Source organism: Thalassophryne amazonica, chromosome 12 (assembly GCF_902500255.1).
Source record: "Thalassophryne amazonica chromosome 12, fThaAma1.1, whole genome shotgun sequence".
Classification (NCBI taxonomy): domain Eukaryota; kingdom Metazoa; phylum Chordata; class Actinopteri; order Batrachoidiformes; family Batrachoididae; genus Thalassophryne; species Thalassophryne amazonica.
Window position 1 is genome coordinate 98,761,072 of NC_047114.1, and position 17,773 is coordinate 98,778,844.

A 17,773-nucleotide genomic window follows, 5' to 3' on the forward strand; every position below is an offset into this window, starting at 1 on the left:
ATAACGCCTCAGTCTGCACGTGATGAAATTATCCCATGAAACTAGAAAATCTGAAAATACTCAGTTGCCTCTGTGTCGAGTGGAGAAGCCGCGGACACGGTGCAAGTGCGCGCTCGTCAGTATAAGTGTTTCCATCTGCCAATCAAAAGGATTCTGTCGGTGAGAATAACCGTTCTCACACCGAAAGCACGGTGCAGTTCTAACCTGAACCACTTGGTGGCAACGGGGCTGCCAGTAGCCTGTAAAAATCCATAAATTAATAGGGCTGTTAAGACAATGGTTTTTGTTCTGATGTCACTTCCTTCTCCTTCAACAATGTTGTGACTGAGCTGGAAGTTCCAAGTTTTTAGTGGCGCACGGTTCAAAATCCAAATATTTCTCATCGGAAAATACGCACCAGGAAAGGATAAATTTCAAACTGTTTAATTTTATTCTCAAAAATTCACTAAAAAATGGCCATAATGTGTCACCTACACTTTAAAGTGTAATATCACCAGTTTGTTTTATAGCTGAAGATACTTGTCAAAATAAAACAACTAAACAATTTTAAAATACAGTTTGTAGTGCATTTGCTTAATAAAGTTTTGGTAATTCAGGAGCTCCAGTTGGGTCCATAAGTATTTGGACAATACCGAGTGTGCTCTTGCCTGTGGATGTACACAAACATATGTTTGTGTTTTTTCTTGCTTATACCAAAATGAAAATATCAGGTTTTATTGCACCTCCTTCGATGTGTCTTGCTGCTGGGCTCTTTGTCACAGTAGATGATTGCATTTCCGTTGGATGAGACTGGTGCTGGCTCATGCTCCCAGATGTTTTCCTTTTGCTTCCACCTCCAATTCCTCACATACTTTCCAGTGTAGATATGTCACCCTGTGCTCCTCCCTTTTCTTAAAGTAGGTGTTCACTGCAGCCATTTCCATCCTTTCTTTGAAAAATCAACTGCCATCTGCTCTTCCACATTCCTGTCCTTGATACCATATCTACCCATTACTTCCTCATCACCTCTGTTCCCTTCGCCAACATGCCCATTGAAGTCCGCTCCTATCACCACTCTTTCATCAATCAATCAATCAACATTTATTTATAAAGCGCTTTACAGCACCGACTGGTGTCCAAAGTGCTTAACATTAAAAACACAAATTTACAAAAATAAAACACATAACATTTTAAAACAACACATAAAAAAAGAACATAAAAATAACAGAACATGTCACCTCCCTACTAAGTGTTAAAAGCCAGTTTAAATAAATAAGTCTTTAACTTAGATTTAAAAAGTGCTAGGTCAGGAATAGTACGTAACTCAAGAGGTAGCTCATTCCACAGTCTGGGGCCAGCTACCGCGAAAGCATGATCACCCCAGCGTTTATATCTTGACCTTGGAACATCTAAGTAAAGCTGGCCAGACGCCCTTAATGTCCTACTGTAGGTGAGCAAAGTTAAAATTTCAGACAAGTAGGGACGTGCAAGGCCATAAATAGCTTTAAAAACAAACATTAAAATTTTAAAATCAATTCTAAAACGAACTGGAAGCCAGTGGAGTGAGTACAGGATGGGCGTAATATGCTCACGTCTAAAAGTGTTTGTCAAAAGATGAGCAGCAGCATTCTGCACCAACTGGAGACGTGCAAGAGACGACTGATTAATGCCCAAATAAAGTGCATTACAATAATCAAGTCTGGAGCTGATGAAAGCATGAATGGCCGTCTCAAGATCACGTCTACTGAGAAAGTGCTTTATTTTAGCCAAAAGGCGAAGTTGGAAAAAACTAGCTTTGACAACAATTTATCTGTTGATCGAACCTCAAACAGCTGTCAAATATCACTCCCAAATTCATGACAGCTGGTTTTACATAGTTAGCCAAAGCACCAAAATTTGGTGTTACCACATTTGGTATGCCAGTGCGCTCAAACACCATGATCTCAGTTTTACCATCATTCAGGTAAAGGAAGTTTTGGGACAGCCACTGCTTTACATCACGAATACAATTAAATAATGATGACAAAGCATCACTCCCATTAGTCCTCACAGGCAGATAGATTTGCAGATCATCTGCATAACAATGAAAGGACAGGTTGTGCTGGGTTATAATTGACCCCAATGGCAGAATGTACAAAGAAAATAGAATCGGCCCAAGGACAGATCCCTGCGGCACTCCACAGCACAGAGGAGAAGTTGATGAGGAGAGGTCCCCAATCATGACAGAAAGCTCCTTTCAGCCAAATATGATCTAAACCACTTAAGTGCAGTACCATGAACGCCAATAAAATGTTCCAACCGGGAAACAAGTACTGTGTGATCCACAGTATCAAAGGCTGCTGTGAGGTCCAACAGAACCAGCACAGCAGGATTCCCTGCATCCACCGACAGAGTAATATCATTATGAACTTTTAAAAGTGCTGCCTCAGTGCTGTGTCGCGATCTAAACCCAGACTGGAATTTTTCAAGGATGAGATTGTCTTCTAAAAATGATTGTAACTGTAAAAAGACAACCTTTTCTAAAACCTTAGATAGAAATGGCAGATGAGACACAGGTCTAAAATTGGATAAAACTGATGAGTCAAGGTGAGGTTTTTTAAGTAGAGGTCGAACCACAGCATGTTTAAAAGCAGCTGGAACAGACCCTGATCTAAGACAAGCATTGATAAAAGTTAGGAGACCCGCCCCAACAGTATTAAAAACCTCCTTCAGCACCTTAGCTGGAACAACATCAAAAGGACAACTTGTAGATTTTATGTGTTTTACAACATCAGCGAGAGATGCAAAAGAAATGGGCTCAAACTGTTTTAGCACAGCAGAATGTGCACGAGGAGCAGACAACTCAACATTACAGCTCTGATCAGCGTTCTGTCTGACTGATGAAACCTTATCAATAAAAAACTGAAGAAACTCCTCACAGGTTGTGGTTGTAGCGTCCAACAAAAACAGAGGTGTGTGAATTTACAACTGAGTTTATAGTCTGAAATAACACACTGGGACGATGACAACTGCTCGATCAATCAATCAATCAATCAACTTTTTTCTTGTATAGCGCCAAATCACAACAAACAGTTGCCCCAAGGCGCTCCACATTGCAAGGCAAGGCCATACAATAATTATGAAACACAGTCTACGTCTAAAGCAACATAACCAAGGGATGGTCCAGGGTCACCCGATCCAGCCCTAACTATAAGCCTTAGCGAAAAGGAAAGTTTTAAGCCTAATCTTAAAAGTAGAGAGGGTATCTGTCTCCCTGATCTGAATTGGGAGCTGGTTCCACAGGAGAGGAGCCTGAAAGCTGAAGGCTCTGCCTCCCATTCTACTCTTACAAACCCTAGGAACTACAAGTAAGCCCGCAGTCTGAGAGCGAAGCGCTCTAATGGGGTAATATGGTACTACGAGGTCCCTAAGATAAGATGGGACCTGATTATTCAAAACCTTATAAGTAAGAAGAAGAATTTTAAATTCTATTCTAGCATTAACAGGAAGCCAATGAAGGGAGGCCAACACGGGTGAGATATGCTCTCTCCTGCTAGTCCCCGTCAGTACTCTAGCTGCAGCATTCTGAACCAACTGAAGGCTTTTTAGGGAACTTTTAGGACAACCTGATAATAATGAATTACAATAGTCCAGCCTAGAGGAAACAAATGCATGAATTAGTTTTTCAGCATCACTCTGAGACAAGACCTTTCTGATTTTAGAGATATTGCGTAAATGCAAAAAGGCAGTCCTACATATTTGTTTAATATGCGCTTTGAATGACATATCCTGATCAAAAATAACTCCAAGATTTCTCACAGTATTACTAGAGATCAGGGAAATGCCATCCAGAGTAACGATCTGGTTAGACACCATGCTTCTAAGATTTGTGGGGCCAAGTACAATAACTTCAGTTTTATCTGAGTTTAAAAGCAGGAAATTAGAGGTCATCCATGTCTTTATGTCTGTAAGACAATCCTGCAGTTTAGCTAATTGGTGCGTATCCTCTGGCTTCATGGATAGATAAAGCTGGGTATCATCTGCGTAACAATGAAAATTTAAGCAATACCGTCTAATAATACTGCCCAAGGGAAGCATGTATAAAGTGAATAAAATTAGTCCTAGCACAGAACCTTGTGGAACTCCATAATTAACTTTAGTCTGTGAAGAAGATTCCCCATTTACATGAACAAACTGTAATCTATTAGACAAATATGATTCAAACCACCGCAGCGCAATGCCTTTAATACCTATGACATGCTCTAATCTCTGTAATAAAATTTTATGGTCAACAGTATCAAAAGCAGCACTGAGGTCCAACAGAACAAGCACAGAGATAAGTCCACTGTCCGAAGCCATAAGAAGATCATTTGTAACCTTCACTAATGCTGTTTCTGTACTATGATGAATTCTAAAACCTGACTGAAACTCTTCAAATAGACCATTCCTCTGCAGGTGATCAGTTAGCTGTTTTACAACTACCCTCTCAAGAATCTTTGAGAGAAAAGGAAGGTTGGAGATTGGCCTATAATTAGCTAAGATAGCTGGGTCAAGTGATGGCTTTTTAAGTAATGGTTTAATTACTGCCACCTTAAAGGCCTGTGGTACATAACCAACTAACAAAGATAGATTGATCATATTTAAGATTGAAGCATTAAATAATGGTAGGACTTCCTTGAGCAGCCTGGCAGGAATGGGGTCTAATAAGCATGTTGATGGTTTGGATGAAGTAACTAATGAAAATAACTCAGACAGAACAATCGGAGAGAAAGAGTCTAACCAAATACCGGCATCACTGAAAGCAGCCAAAGATAACGATACATCTTTGGGATGGTTATGAGTAATTTTTTCTCTAATAGTCAAAATTTTGTTAGCAAAGAAAGTCATGAAGTCATTACTAGTTAAAGTTAATGGAATACTCAGCTCAATAGAGCTCTGACTCTTTGTCAGCCTGGCTACAGTGCTGAAAAGAAACCTGGGGTTGTTCTTATTTTCTTCAATTAGTGATGAGTAGAAAGATGTCCTAGCTTCACGAAGGGCTTTCTTATAGAGCAACAAACTCTTTTTCCGGGCTAAGTGAAGATCTTCTAAATTAGTGAGACGCCATTTCCTCTCCAACTTACGGATTATCTGCTTTAAGCTACGAGTTTGTGAGTTATACCACGGAGTCAGACACTTCTGATTTAAAGCTCTCTTTTTCAGAGGAGCTACAGCATCCAAAGTTGTCTTCAATGAGGATGTAAAACTATTGACAAGATACTCTAACTCCCTTACAGAGTTTAGGTAGCTACTCTGCTCTGTGTTGGTATATGACATTAGAGAACATAAAGAAGGAATCATATCCTTAAACCTAGTTACAGCGCTTTCTGAAAGACTTCTAGTGTAATGAAACTTATTCCCCACTGCAGGGTAGTCCATCAGGGTAAATGTAAATGTTATTAAAAAATGATCAGACAAAAGGGAGTTTTCAGGGAATACTGTTAAGTCTTCTATTTCCATACCATAAGTCAGAACAAGATCTAAAATATGATTAAAGTGGTGGGTGGACTCATTTACTTTTTGAGCAAAGCCGATAGAGTCTAATAATAGATTAAATGCAGTGTTGAGGCTGTCATTCTCAGCATCTGTGTGGATGTTAAAATCGCCCACTATAATTATCTTATCTGAGCTAAGCACTAAGTCAGACAAAAGGTCTGAAAATTCACAGAGAAACTCACAGTAACGACCAGGTGGACGATAGATAATAACAAATAAAACTGTTTTTTGGGACTTCCAATTTGGATGGACAAGACTAAGAGACAAGCTTTCAAATGAATTAAAGCTCTGTCTAGGTTTTTGATTAATTAATAAGCTGGAATGGAAGATTGCTGCTAATCCTCCGCCCCGGCCCGTGCTACGAGCATTCTGACAGTTAGTGTGACTCGGGGGTGTTGACTCATTTAAACTAACATATTCATCCTGCTGTAACCAAGTTTCTGTTAGGCAGAATAAATCAATACGTTGATCAATTATTATATCATTTACCAACAGGGACTTAGAAGAAAGAGACCTAATGTTTAATAGACCACATTTAACTGTTTTAGTCTGTGGTGCAATTGAAGGTGCTATATTATTTTTTCTTTTTGAATTTTTATGCTTAAATAGATTTTTGCTAGTTATTGGTGGTCTGGGAGCAGGCACCGTCTCTACGGGGATGGGGTAATAGGGGGATGGCAGGGGGAGAGAAGCTGCAGAGAGGTGTATAAGACCACAGCTCTGCCTCCTGGTCCCAACGCTAGACAGTCACAGTTTGGAGGATCCCAAAAAATTGGCCAGATTTCTAGAAATGAGAGCTGCTCCCTCTAAAGTGGGATGGATGCCGTCTCTCCTAACAAGACCAGGTTTTCCCCAGAAGCTTTGCCAATTATCAATGAAGCCCACCTCATTTTTTGGACACCACTCAGACAGCCAGCAATTCAAGGAGAACATGCGGCTAAACATGTCACTCCCGGTCTGATTGGGGAGGGGCCCAGAGAAAACAACAGAGTCCGACATTGTTTTTGCAAAGTTACACACCGATTCAATGTTAATTTTAGTGACCTCCGATTGGCGTAACCGAGTGTCATTACTGCCGACGTGAATTACAATCTTACCAAATTTACGCTTAGCCTTAGCCAGCAATTTCAAATGTCCTTCGATGTCGCCTGCTCTGGCCCCCGGAAGACAATTGACAATGGTTGCTGGTGTCGCTAACTTCACATTTCTCAAAACAGAGTCGCCAATAACCAGAGTTTGATCCTCGGCGGGTGTATCGTCGAGTGGGGAAAAACGGTTAGAGATGTGAACGGGTTGACGGTGTACACGGGGCTTCTGTTTAGGGCTACGCTTCCTCCTCACAGTCACCCAGTCAGCCTGCCTTCCCGACTGCACGGGGTCTGCCAGGGGGGAACTAACGGCGGCTAAGCTACCTTGGTCCGCACCGACTACAGGGGCCTGGCTAGCTGTAGAATTTTCCACGGTGCGGAGCCGAGCCTCCAATTCGCCCAGCCTGGCCTCCAAAGCTACGAATAAGCTGCACTTATTACATGTACCGTTACTGCTAAAAGAGGCCGAGGAATAACTAAACATTTCACACCCAGAGCAGAAAAGTACGGGAGAGACAGGAGAAGCCGCCATGCTAAAACCATGCTCGAAATAATATGAGACAGATATTGTGCTTTTGCCTCCTTCACAGCCTTCTGATAGTCAGTCAGACTGTCCCTCAGAAAACCCAGAGACACCTGTAGTTTGTCCTTTTTCCATTTTCTCTCCGCCCGTCTGCAGCGTTGCATGAGGGCACTCTCCACCACCTCATCTATCTCACTCCAGACATCCTTCTCATTCATCTCACAACCTACCTGTCAAGCATATGCACTGATGATCTTCATGATCACCCCTTCAATTTCCATCATCACATTCATCACCCTGTCAGACACTCGCTTAACCTCCAACACACTCTTAACATACTCTTCCTTTAAAAATGGCCCCATCACTATTTCTCTTCCTATGGACACCATGATACAACATGAACCCACCACCTCCCCTCCTACTCTTACTTCTCTTCCACTTGGTCTCTTGCACACACAATATGTCTACCTTTCTCCTCTTCATCATATCATTGAAAAAACATGCAAGTTGTTGACCAGACAAAGTGCAGCAGACTGCACTCGGCTGTGATTGTTCGTGGCACATTTGTCCAGTTTTGTACAACCAAGGTGACAATTACCAAACTTTAACATGTATCATCAAGCATTTCTTCAACTGGACTGAACCTCTGAGTTGTGTGAAAACATCATCTGGGTCCAGATCAAGAATGTGAATGTGAAAAAAAATCTAAACCAAGGCGGCTTGATGTATAATTCCACAGTATCAGTTCCATCAGTGCAGTAACTTCATGGTGACAGTGCTGCTGATTTGTCTTCACTGTGACACATGTTGTTCTTCATATTATTTGCTTCTTTGCAGACATGTTGCAGCAGTTGGTGATTAAAGAAGAAATGCTCCCTGAACAGCAGGAGTTGAATCTGAGTGTTGACCAGAAAGACATTAAACAGGAACAAGAGGAAGTCTGGACAAGTAACGAGGGACAGCAGCTTCACCGGCTGGAGACTGAGAAGACCAAGTTCCTTTTTGTCCCTGTGAAGACTGAAAATGATGATGAAATACCACAGTCATCACAGGTTCTTCAAAACTCAGGTAGGAATTGATCAAAACTCTGTGAAACATCCGTTAGTGGGAGCAGGTGTTCCACTGCTAGGAAACAATTTAATGACTCTGAATATTGAAAAGGAATTCTCCCGACTGCATGTAGGAAAAATCAACCCAGGATGCATTGCTTCATCAACCTCTGGGTTTTTATTTATTTATGCATTTATTTATTTGCGGCACATAACAATTTTAGCATTATCCCCCTCCCCCCCAGTAAGAAATACTAGGGGGGATTTTGCTTGTTAGCATGATATCTCGAAAACCAGTTGTCCAATTTCTTTCATATTTGGCATAAGGGTGTACTTGGGTAGATCCTGCGGCACTTTGTATTTCTGATCTGTGAGGACCGGAGCGATGTATCATCTCCTGATGACTCTTGTTTTAGTGTTTTACTGTTTCTTTCACACGTGTCTGCTGTCATAGAGGAGTGTGGCAGTTTCAGGAATATGACGGCCCCACAGCTGAAATATTTCTTGTAATAAGTAGTTAGTTTTGTTATTTTTATGTTCACATAAAAATGAAATTCTGTGTCACATCCATCACTATTATATCAGCACAATAAAAAAATAACCACACCAACTTTATCTGTAACGCACCTTAAAACAGCCAGCGCTGACACAAGGTGCTGTACACTACAAACATAATACAGATTAAAACGCAATATCATAAAAAAGAGCCACAAAATAAAACTAAAATGAAATTGAAAAAGTTATCAAACTAAGCCTCGTTCGTGTCAAAAACCAAGGAAAAAAGATGAGTTTTTCAATGAACTTGAAAAATAACCAATGGAGGTGCCTCCTTAACACCCATAGGCAAGGTGTTCCACAGTTTGGGAGCAATAGCAGAAAAAGCCCTGTCCCCCCTGAGCTTTCTCTTTGACCTTGGCACTTTCAGGACCAGACCAGAGAGGTACAACAGAGCATTCACATAGACACACTCACACACCGATGTCAGGGTACTGCCATGGAAGGCACTCACTACACACCAGGAGCAACGCTGGGACTAAGGACCTTGCCCAAGAAACCTTAATGATTTTCCAGTTATGCTTGAACTGAGGATCCTCTAGTCTGAAGCCCAACGCTTAACCACTAGACCATCACTTCACCGAGGTAAACCCTAAAATGTGCTGGCAACCACTGAAGTGTGGCCAGGATGGGAGTTATATGTTCCCTCCCCCAAACCCCTGTCACAAGCCGCTCCTAGGCATTCTGGACCAATTGCAGACGGGACAGAAGTGACTGATTTACTCCCACATAAAGTGAATTGCAGTAGTCTATATGAGATGACACAAAAGCATGAATAACCATCTCAAAATGTTGCCTGGAAACAAAAGGTTTCACTGTTGCCAAACGTCTCAAATGATAAAAACTAGATTTCACCACTGCTGCCATTTGACTGTCTATTTTAAGATCTTCAACCATCTTAAAACCAAGATTAACAATAACAGGTATAAAATATCCTTCCAAGGATCCCAAATCAACAGAGGAGAGCTTGCAAAGACTTCTTGGTCCAAAACCTGCCACCTTTGTTTTCTTTTTATTAAAATTTAAGAAATTCAAGGCAAGCCAGGCTTTAATATCCTCTAAGCATGCTGAGAGCCGTTTCAATGACTGACCATCCCACTGTGTCACAGGCAAATAAACCATCTACATAGCAATGGAATAAAATCCTATGGCTTCAAAAAATAGTACCCAGAGGCAATAAATATACTGAAAAATGCAAAGGCCCCAAAATAGAGCCCTATGGAACACCACATGACAAAGGGACTACAGAAGATTCAAAGTCACCAATATTCTCAGAAAACGTCATTTCTGTCAAATAAGACCGGAACCACTCAAGCACAGTACCACCAATGCCCACCAAGTGATGTAGTCGAGATAATAAAATACTGTGATCAACAGCATCGCAAGCAGCAGTTAAATGGACTAAAACCAAGATCACACAGTTCCCAGTATCACATGAGTGAAAAATGTCATTAAAGACTAGGGATGCACCGATACCACTTTTTTCCAGACTGAGTATGAGTACCCACATTTGGGCACTCGTCGATACCAAGTACTGATACGAATACTTATTGATACCATTACAGTTTTATGATGCATTCGAAATCATGTTTCATTCACCAGTTGTTCCTTACTTTTTGACTGTAACTGCTACCAATATCATTAGCTTTGTTTTTATTGACAAACATTTCACTTAAATCATGTAACTTCACTTTTTGAGAACAACAAATTGTCCTGTAACATTAACCGTGTGTTTCTTAACAAACATAACACTGACAGAGATCTCACTGAAATGTAACTTGTGGACATAACTGAAACTGTCCATCAATAATAACTTTGTCTGTGAGGACTAAACGTCTTTTTTTTTTTTTCTTTTTTTTTAATGTGAGGGGCATATTTATGGGTGGGTGATAGAAACGATATATTGGCTTCACGGTATAAATTTGGCCAACGGTAGAGATTTAGACTCCAATGACCAGTCGTGGTAACGCTTGTTGATGATGTCGTCGTATCTTGCTCAGTGACTCTGAACAACTGGAAAAGGTTGCGGTTAGTGCTTTGGTCACAGGCTCTATCTCATCCTCGACAGATTAAAACTTCTCCTTGTAAGAGTGTAAAATTATAAGTTTTTTTTAACCCTCTAGAGTCGCCTGACTGAATTCGGTCATGTAAACATTACATGACCAAATTAAGTAATTGTCCCATTAAATTCACTAGACTCAGTGTTTCAGTTCATTTTAAAAGTGCACGCTTCAGGCTTTATACGAGGTCTTAAATGATGTTAATAAGCCTGCTATAACCTGAATTATGATTAATAATTTCCGCAATTGCCCTGCGACAGACTGGCGTCCTGTCCTGGGTGTACCCCGCCTCGCGCTCTATGACTGCTGGGATAGGCTCCAGCCCCCCGCAACCCTTAATTGGACTAAGCGGTAGAAGATGAATGAATGAATGAATTTCCACAATTTTTTTTTTTTGTTTTTGTGAATTTTATGGTCATATTTTGTGCGCGTATTTGCAGAAAGCCGCAGTAAACAGTCTCACATTTCCTCATTCAACTGCGCTGACAGCTCCGCCTCTATCACCAAGACATGAGCCAATCACGATCATCAACCCACGTGGTGGCTCTAATGCCGCATTCACACCGGGCGCGATCAAACGCTACAAATTCACGGCGTCATGTGGCGACGGACACGCCTCCTTTGCCCGGTGTGTCGCTCTGCTTGGGTTGACTTTCGCTGCGAAAATTTTCCCCAGTGTGTCATCAAATAGGAGGAGCTTCCATTCCGCTTGCCGGCTCCGGTTGTCAGTCAAGTTAACATGACGAGCGAGTTGTTGTGGAAAGCTCCCAATACAGAGTATTATTATTTGCTGCAGGAACTGCATCTGCATGACGGCTGCTTTCAGCGGTCCTTCCGCCTCTGCGGGACCCAGTTTGAGGACCAACTGTCCCGTTCACGCGCGCAAATGTAAACAGTTTAAAAAAAAAAAAAAGAAACTCAGCTGCTTGCTACAGCTCGCTCTTCCCCCCAAAAAAACTGTCATAATTGTGTTTAGAAACCAGTCACCATTTGTTTTATTATACATCTGTGTAGTTAATTAATAAAATATTCTCCACAGACGATTTGCTCGCGCGCACGTAAAAAAACAAAAAAAAGAAACTCCGCTGTTTGCTGCTGGGCTGCTCCTCGCTCTTTCCCCAAAAAACTCTGTCTTAATTGTGTTTAGAAACCAGTCACCATTTCCTTTATTATACATCTGTGTAGTTAATAAGTAAAATAATCTCCAGGACGATTTGCGCGCGCACGTAAAAGAAAAAGAAACTCCGCTCCCCGCTGCTGTGGTGCTGCTGCTCGCTCCAAAAACTCTGTCATGATTGTGAAATAAAGGACAAAAGAGACATAAGTCCTGCTGCTCACAGGCTGCTACCAGATACAGGACATGTTCACATCTTCAGTCAAACTCCAGACATCTCCACGTCACTACGTATTCAGTCCCTGATTGGTCATCGCAACGAGACGAAAAAGTTCAGATTTTTGAACTTGAGGAGGAGGGCGACGTGACAAGACGCGATATCGCCCCACAAACGCGCAAAACGCTCAAAATCGCTTCACTCACGTCGCTTCAATCGCATCCATCGCGTCAAGCTGCACGGTTTGGCGCCAAAACGCATCCTTGCATAGGGATTACATGGCAACCTGTGGCTGCAGTCGCTCGCGTTGCGCCCGGTGTGAACGCAGCATAAGGTCTTTCTGGACAAAACGCCAACAAAAACAGACAAACTAACACTGCCTCCTGCTGGACAGAGGCAGGAATGGCAAAATGAGATTATTCCAGTGCACAAAAATACATGTCAGAGAAGTCAGAGAATCAGGTGCTCAAAATGATCTTTTTGTTGTTGTTGTTTTTTTGTTTGTTTATTTTAATCAGTTTAGCTTTGCAAAGGGACTATATAACCCATTCAGAAACACTTCCATTATAACTTTTACACTTAAGTTTATATCATGATATAGACTTTTACTGTGAAGGGATTCAGTTTATATCGTGAGATGAATTTTTCTGTTTTTAATCTACAATGTGTGACACTGAGGTAAACAGCCTTTCATTCGCCACACGTTTTTTTTAAACTTTTAATTAAATACATACAGGTAACATACACAAATGCACACCGTAATCCCCCCCCCAAAAGGTGGAACATGTAAATATTGACGAGCACGGCGCGCGTGCACACACACACCCACATACACAATGTTGCACAGTGTCTCCACACCACATGGAGGCAAAACGGAGTCATTTTAACATTATTTATTTATTTATTTATTTTCTTTGTGGATCATGGGATAATTTCATCGCGTGCACACAGCATCGCTTGATGCCTGTGGTAACTGAGCCGTTAATGAATGAGGCACACAGTGACTCTCTCAACTTGAGGCGCAAAGTGCAGCCTGTGGACAGGAGAGGAATTACGCTCCGAATGCAACACCACAGATATCCAACAAACGGATTACACCTGTAGCGGACCGAGTCGGTCTCTCGGCCTGGACAGTCACACCAGGGCCTGAAACTCACCAACCTGATGGACAGTCTCCGCTGCTGAAACTGTGATCTGACGTGGCACAAAGTTCTGAAGTCACAGAGGAACTTCTTTTCAACCACGACAAGGAATTAAAGTATTTTCAGATGCTGTTTTCCAAACTCAGGAGGCTTTTTGTGGATTATTTTTCTTCAGGATCATGTAATGATGAATTCCATGAACAGGTAAGACTTTTTATTTACTCCATGTAGGAGTTTACTCAGCATGAATACTGCGGCTTTCAGCTGATCAGTGGACAGCATTGATGGACGTATTTCGACTTATGCTGCGTTCACACGACACCACGCAAGGGACGGCGGCGAGAGGTTGCCATGTAATACCTATGGAAGGACATGTTGTGGCGGCACAAAAATCCAAGCCACGCGATGGATGCAAATAAAGAGATTTTGAGCAATTGGCGCGTTTGTGGCGCGATATCGCGTTGCGTCGCGTTGCCCTCATCCCCAAGTTGAAAAATCTGAACTTTTTCCTCTTGTCGCGCCGCGATGACCAATCAGGGACTGGATATGTAGTGACGTAGGGGAGCGCAGCGTAGACAAACTTCATTCAGGATGGAGGAGAGACTGATTGGAGTCCAGGAAGAGTGGGGCAGCAGCACACCAGCGGAGGAGATGGGGTTCTCTGGTGTCCTCTCATTCCTGGACTCATTCGTGGCTCCCCGGCCCACTACCAGCAACATGAGCCAGGTCCAGGAGCCACAAGAGGCCCAGAACCAGGACCTCCCTCCATCATCGACCTTGTACTAGGAGTTAGAAGGTTCAGTGCAACCAAAACATGTATTTTAACATGTCTTTGAAAGACGACATAACGTTATCTCCTGTCATTATAGTGGATGATGAAGAGCCCAGGACCTCTTTACTGCCTGAGGTCTCGTCAGGCTCAAATGACCCTGGTCCTTCTGGTGCTGCTGCTGCGCCCACTCCCCCGGTGTCCACTCCCACAGGTGTGTGTTGGTTATAGTACAGTCCACCAATCAGTGTAGTTTTCTTTGTTTAGGGATGTTAAAGTCATAATACACACTGCAGAAAATGTGGACAATCTAATTTAAATTTTTCACAGGACAAAGAAAGAGGAGAGCCAGACCACAGGAGGAGCCTTCTGCGGTGGAGGCTGCCATTTTGGCAGCACTCCAAAACCGGCCGCCAGCACCTCCTCCTCGGGAATTTAGTGCTGTGAAGCATTATCTCCTCAGTTTAGCTCCAGCCCTTGAAAGACTGTCATTTCATGACCTAGAGAAAGTAAAAATGCTAATTCATAAGGTCATATTTGATCATTGCACAGTTGTGCTCAATTTGGAACATTCAGCCCCCCAATAGATTTTTTTTTTTTTTTTTTTTTGTAGCGTAAATTGACAGTTTTTTCAAGGGATGGACCTAAACATTATCCCCATCCTTCTGCCCCTACCAGCCTGTGTCTTTGCTTTTCTCCAGTTCTTTTTGTACTTATCTTTGTAAATTTTGTTCCAGTCATAGAACTCAGGCCTAGTAAACAATATATTTTTCAATAAATTTTTTTTTTACCTGACAACTTTGGTATAATTTCATGCAGTCAATTTATACATAAGTATGACATATTCATTTATCTACCAATGAATAATAATAATAATAATAATGTACTTTTGTGATGGTATTAGAAATACAAGGTTTTTCATTTGGGCTTATCTCAGTTTATTAATTCTATTATAGCACACAAACAAACAATACTTTACGACTTTTCAAGAAGAAAGAAAGCCACAACAGTGTTTTCATGGAAGTTTCAGCAATAGTGAATAATGTGCACCTGTTCTGGAGTGAGCATTAATAGCCGTCGAACAGCCCACCACGGGCACAGAAAGACAACCGCAGATCCTAAATTCTGAATGTGCGCAGGGTTCCAATTCAACTGCAGTCAATCAAAATGTTTTTTTTTCCTCCCAAAACCAGACGTCATGCGCTGATGTGCAGCAGCTGACTGAGCTCAGCTCAGAGGCACGGAGAGACATTCATGCCAAAATGTCTGAAAGGAAATATATATATATATATATTTTTTTTTTAATTATATTTTTATTAGTTTTTAAGGACAATTGTACATACAATTTACAATGTATTCCCTTCATCCACACATAACATCCATTTTCCATCCATAACCAAGTAAAAATAAAACATGTAGCTGAACAACATGGGGGAATATAGATTTATATAAAATCAGATCTTATTGACTTTACAACCGCTAACCATCCCTTCCATATTTTCTCAAATTTTTCTTCCTCAAATCTCCAATAATATATCAATTTCTCCATACAATATACACTGTGCATCACCTCTATCCAATTTTCAAATTTCAGTGCCTCTTCCTTCATCCACATTTTGGTGATCCCTTTTTTCCCTGCTAAAAGCATGATCCTGAACGTCTTATTGTTTAAATAATTCTTATTATTTACCTCAAGTTTTCCCAAATAAAATACCTCAAAAGTAAAAGGAAGGTCAGCCCTCAGTACTTTATCTATGCATTTTTTAACTCGACCCAATAGCTTTGTATTACCGGACAAGACCAAAAGACATGTACATGATGTGCCATTTCTTCCCCACATTTTCTCCAACAACTTGTCTCGATATTTTGTCTGTGCCGGAGTTCTAAAGAATCGTACAATATTTTTCCATCCATGCTGTCTCCACATTAATGATGATGATGTTTTCCATACATGTTGATTGATCTCATCCCAATCTTCCCCTGTTAAATTTATATTGGCTTCTGCTTCCCATTTCAGCTTTATATATTGTGTATCTTGGTTTTTTAAATGTTCTAACCCTGTGTATAACTTAGATATCAATTTTCTATTTAGATTGGTATGCTGAAATAAATAAGATAATTTCTGTGTCTAATGAGCAATTTTCCTTTTTGATATAATCTAAATAATGCCTCATTTGTAAAAATCTATAAAAATCTCTAATTACTAACCCAAATTGCTCGTTAATTTCCTCAAAGCTCTTGCATTTTGTATTCTTCAAAAGTTCCCACCACATATGTGGGCCCAATTCCCATTGTTTAAACTGCTTGTCTCTTTTATTTGGTATAAAATCTGTGTCAAAAGCAATCCATCTTAACAGCTTACAGGGACCAGTCATGTTATACCTTGTGACTACTTCATACCATACATTCAAAGCTACCTCGAGCCATGGATTTATTTCCAAACTTAAGAGTCTATATAATTTATTATCCCCTATTATTTCTTCTGTTGGTGTCCCTCGTATCCTGCTGGTTTCTATTTCTTTCCACCTAGCATTATATGAGGGATTACACAAATTTAACAACATTGTGATTTGTGCTGCTTGGAAATAACTCTTTAGACATGGTAGTGCCAAGCCCCCCTTTTCTTTGGGTAACTGTATTGTTTTGAATTTTACCCTTGGCTTTCTGCCCTGCCAAATGTACCTTGAAATACATTTGTCCCATTCAGTAAATTCTCCACTTGAGATCTCTACTGGTACGTTTTGAAAAAGGTATAGCAAACGAGGGAGGATGTTGATTTTAATTACCTCCACTCTTGATACTATTGTCATGAATGGAATTAAATTCCACCTTTCTATATCAGTCTTTATTTTTGACATTGAGTCATAATTTGCCTTTTTTAATTGACTCAGGTTTTTTGTCAGCTTTACCCCTAAATATTTTATTGAATCCTGATTCCAGTTAATTCCATACAAATTTCTAATAGATTCCGCGGGGTTATAATTGTAGGTAAGGACTTGTGTTTTTTGTACGTTTATTTTATATCCAGATAATTGTCCAAAGTCCTTAAATTCGGACATGAGTGCTGGTAAGGAATTGTTTGGATGAGATAAATATATCAACACATCATCTGCGAATAAAGCAATTTTTTGAGTCCCTCCCACCATGTCTATCCCTTGAATATTCTTATTTTGTGCTATTGCCAAACTAAGGGGCTCCAGAAATATTGCAAATAATAAAGGGCTCGCCAAACAGCCCTGCCTACAACCTCTTTGTAGTTTAATATCATTAGATACCCCCCCATTCACTTTGATTTTAGCTGTTGGTGTAGAATACAAAGCTTTTATTGTCCTAATTAATGTTTCATGGAAGTTGAATTTTTGCAACACCCTGTATAAAAATTCCCACCTAACCGAATCAAATGCCTTCTCTGCATCCATCCCCATGATAATTGCCTCAAAGTCCCCATCATTTATATGCTGCATCACATGTAATGTCTGTCTAATATTATCTAGAGTTTGCCTTTCTTTAATAAACCCTGTTTGGTCCAACTGTATGATATCGGGCAGAATCTTCTCCAGGCGACGAGCCAAAATTGCTGTAAATATTCTGTAATCTTGATTGAGAACACTAATCGGTCTATAATTTGAACATTCCAGCTCATCCTTGCCTTCTTTTTGGATCACTGATATAATTGCCTCTCGCCATAAGCATGGTATTTCTCCCTTTTGTAGCACCCAGTTAAATGTTTTTTGTAAAACTGGAATCAATAATTCTCTAAAAG

At 40.8% G+C, this 17,773-nt stretch overlaps 1 protein-coding gene across 5 annotated transcripts in view; it reads left to right on the forward strand.

The window, feature by feature from the left end:
- Positions 1-17,773, forward strand: part of LOC117522181 (zinc finger protein 260-like) — a 66,348-nt gene that overhangs the window by 29,435 nt on the left and 19,140 nt on the right. For 4 of the 5 annotated variants that reach the window (XM_034183576.1, XM_034183578.1, XM_034183575.1 and 1 more), the window contains one exon: positions 7,942-8,172. In XM_034183576.1, the coding sequence (XP_034039467.1) occupies positions 7,942-8,172 (231 nt within the window). Of the gene's footprint in view, positions 1-7,941; positions 8,173-14,110; positions 14,225-14,340; positions 14,612-17,773 lie in introns of those variants that run through there. The other variant, XM_034183579.1, reaches the window with a different exon arrangement.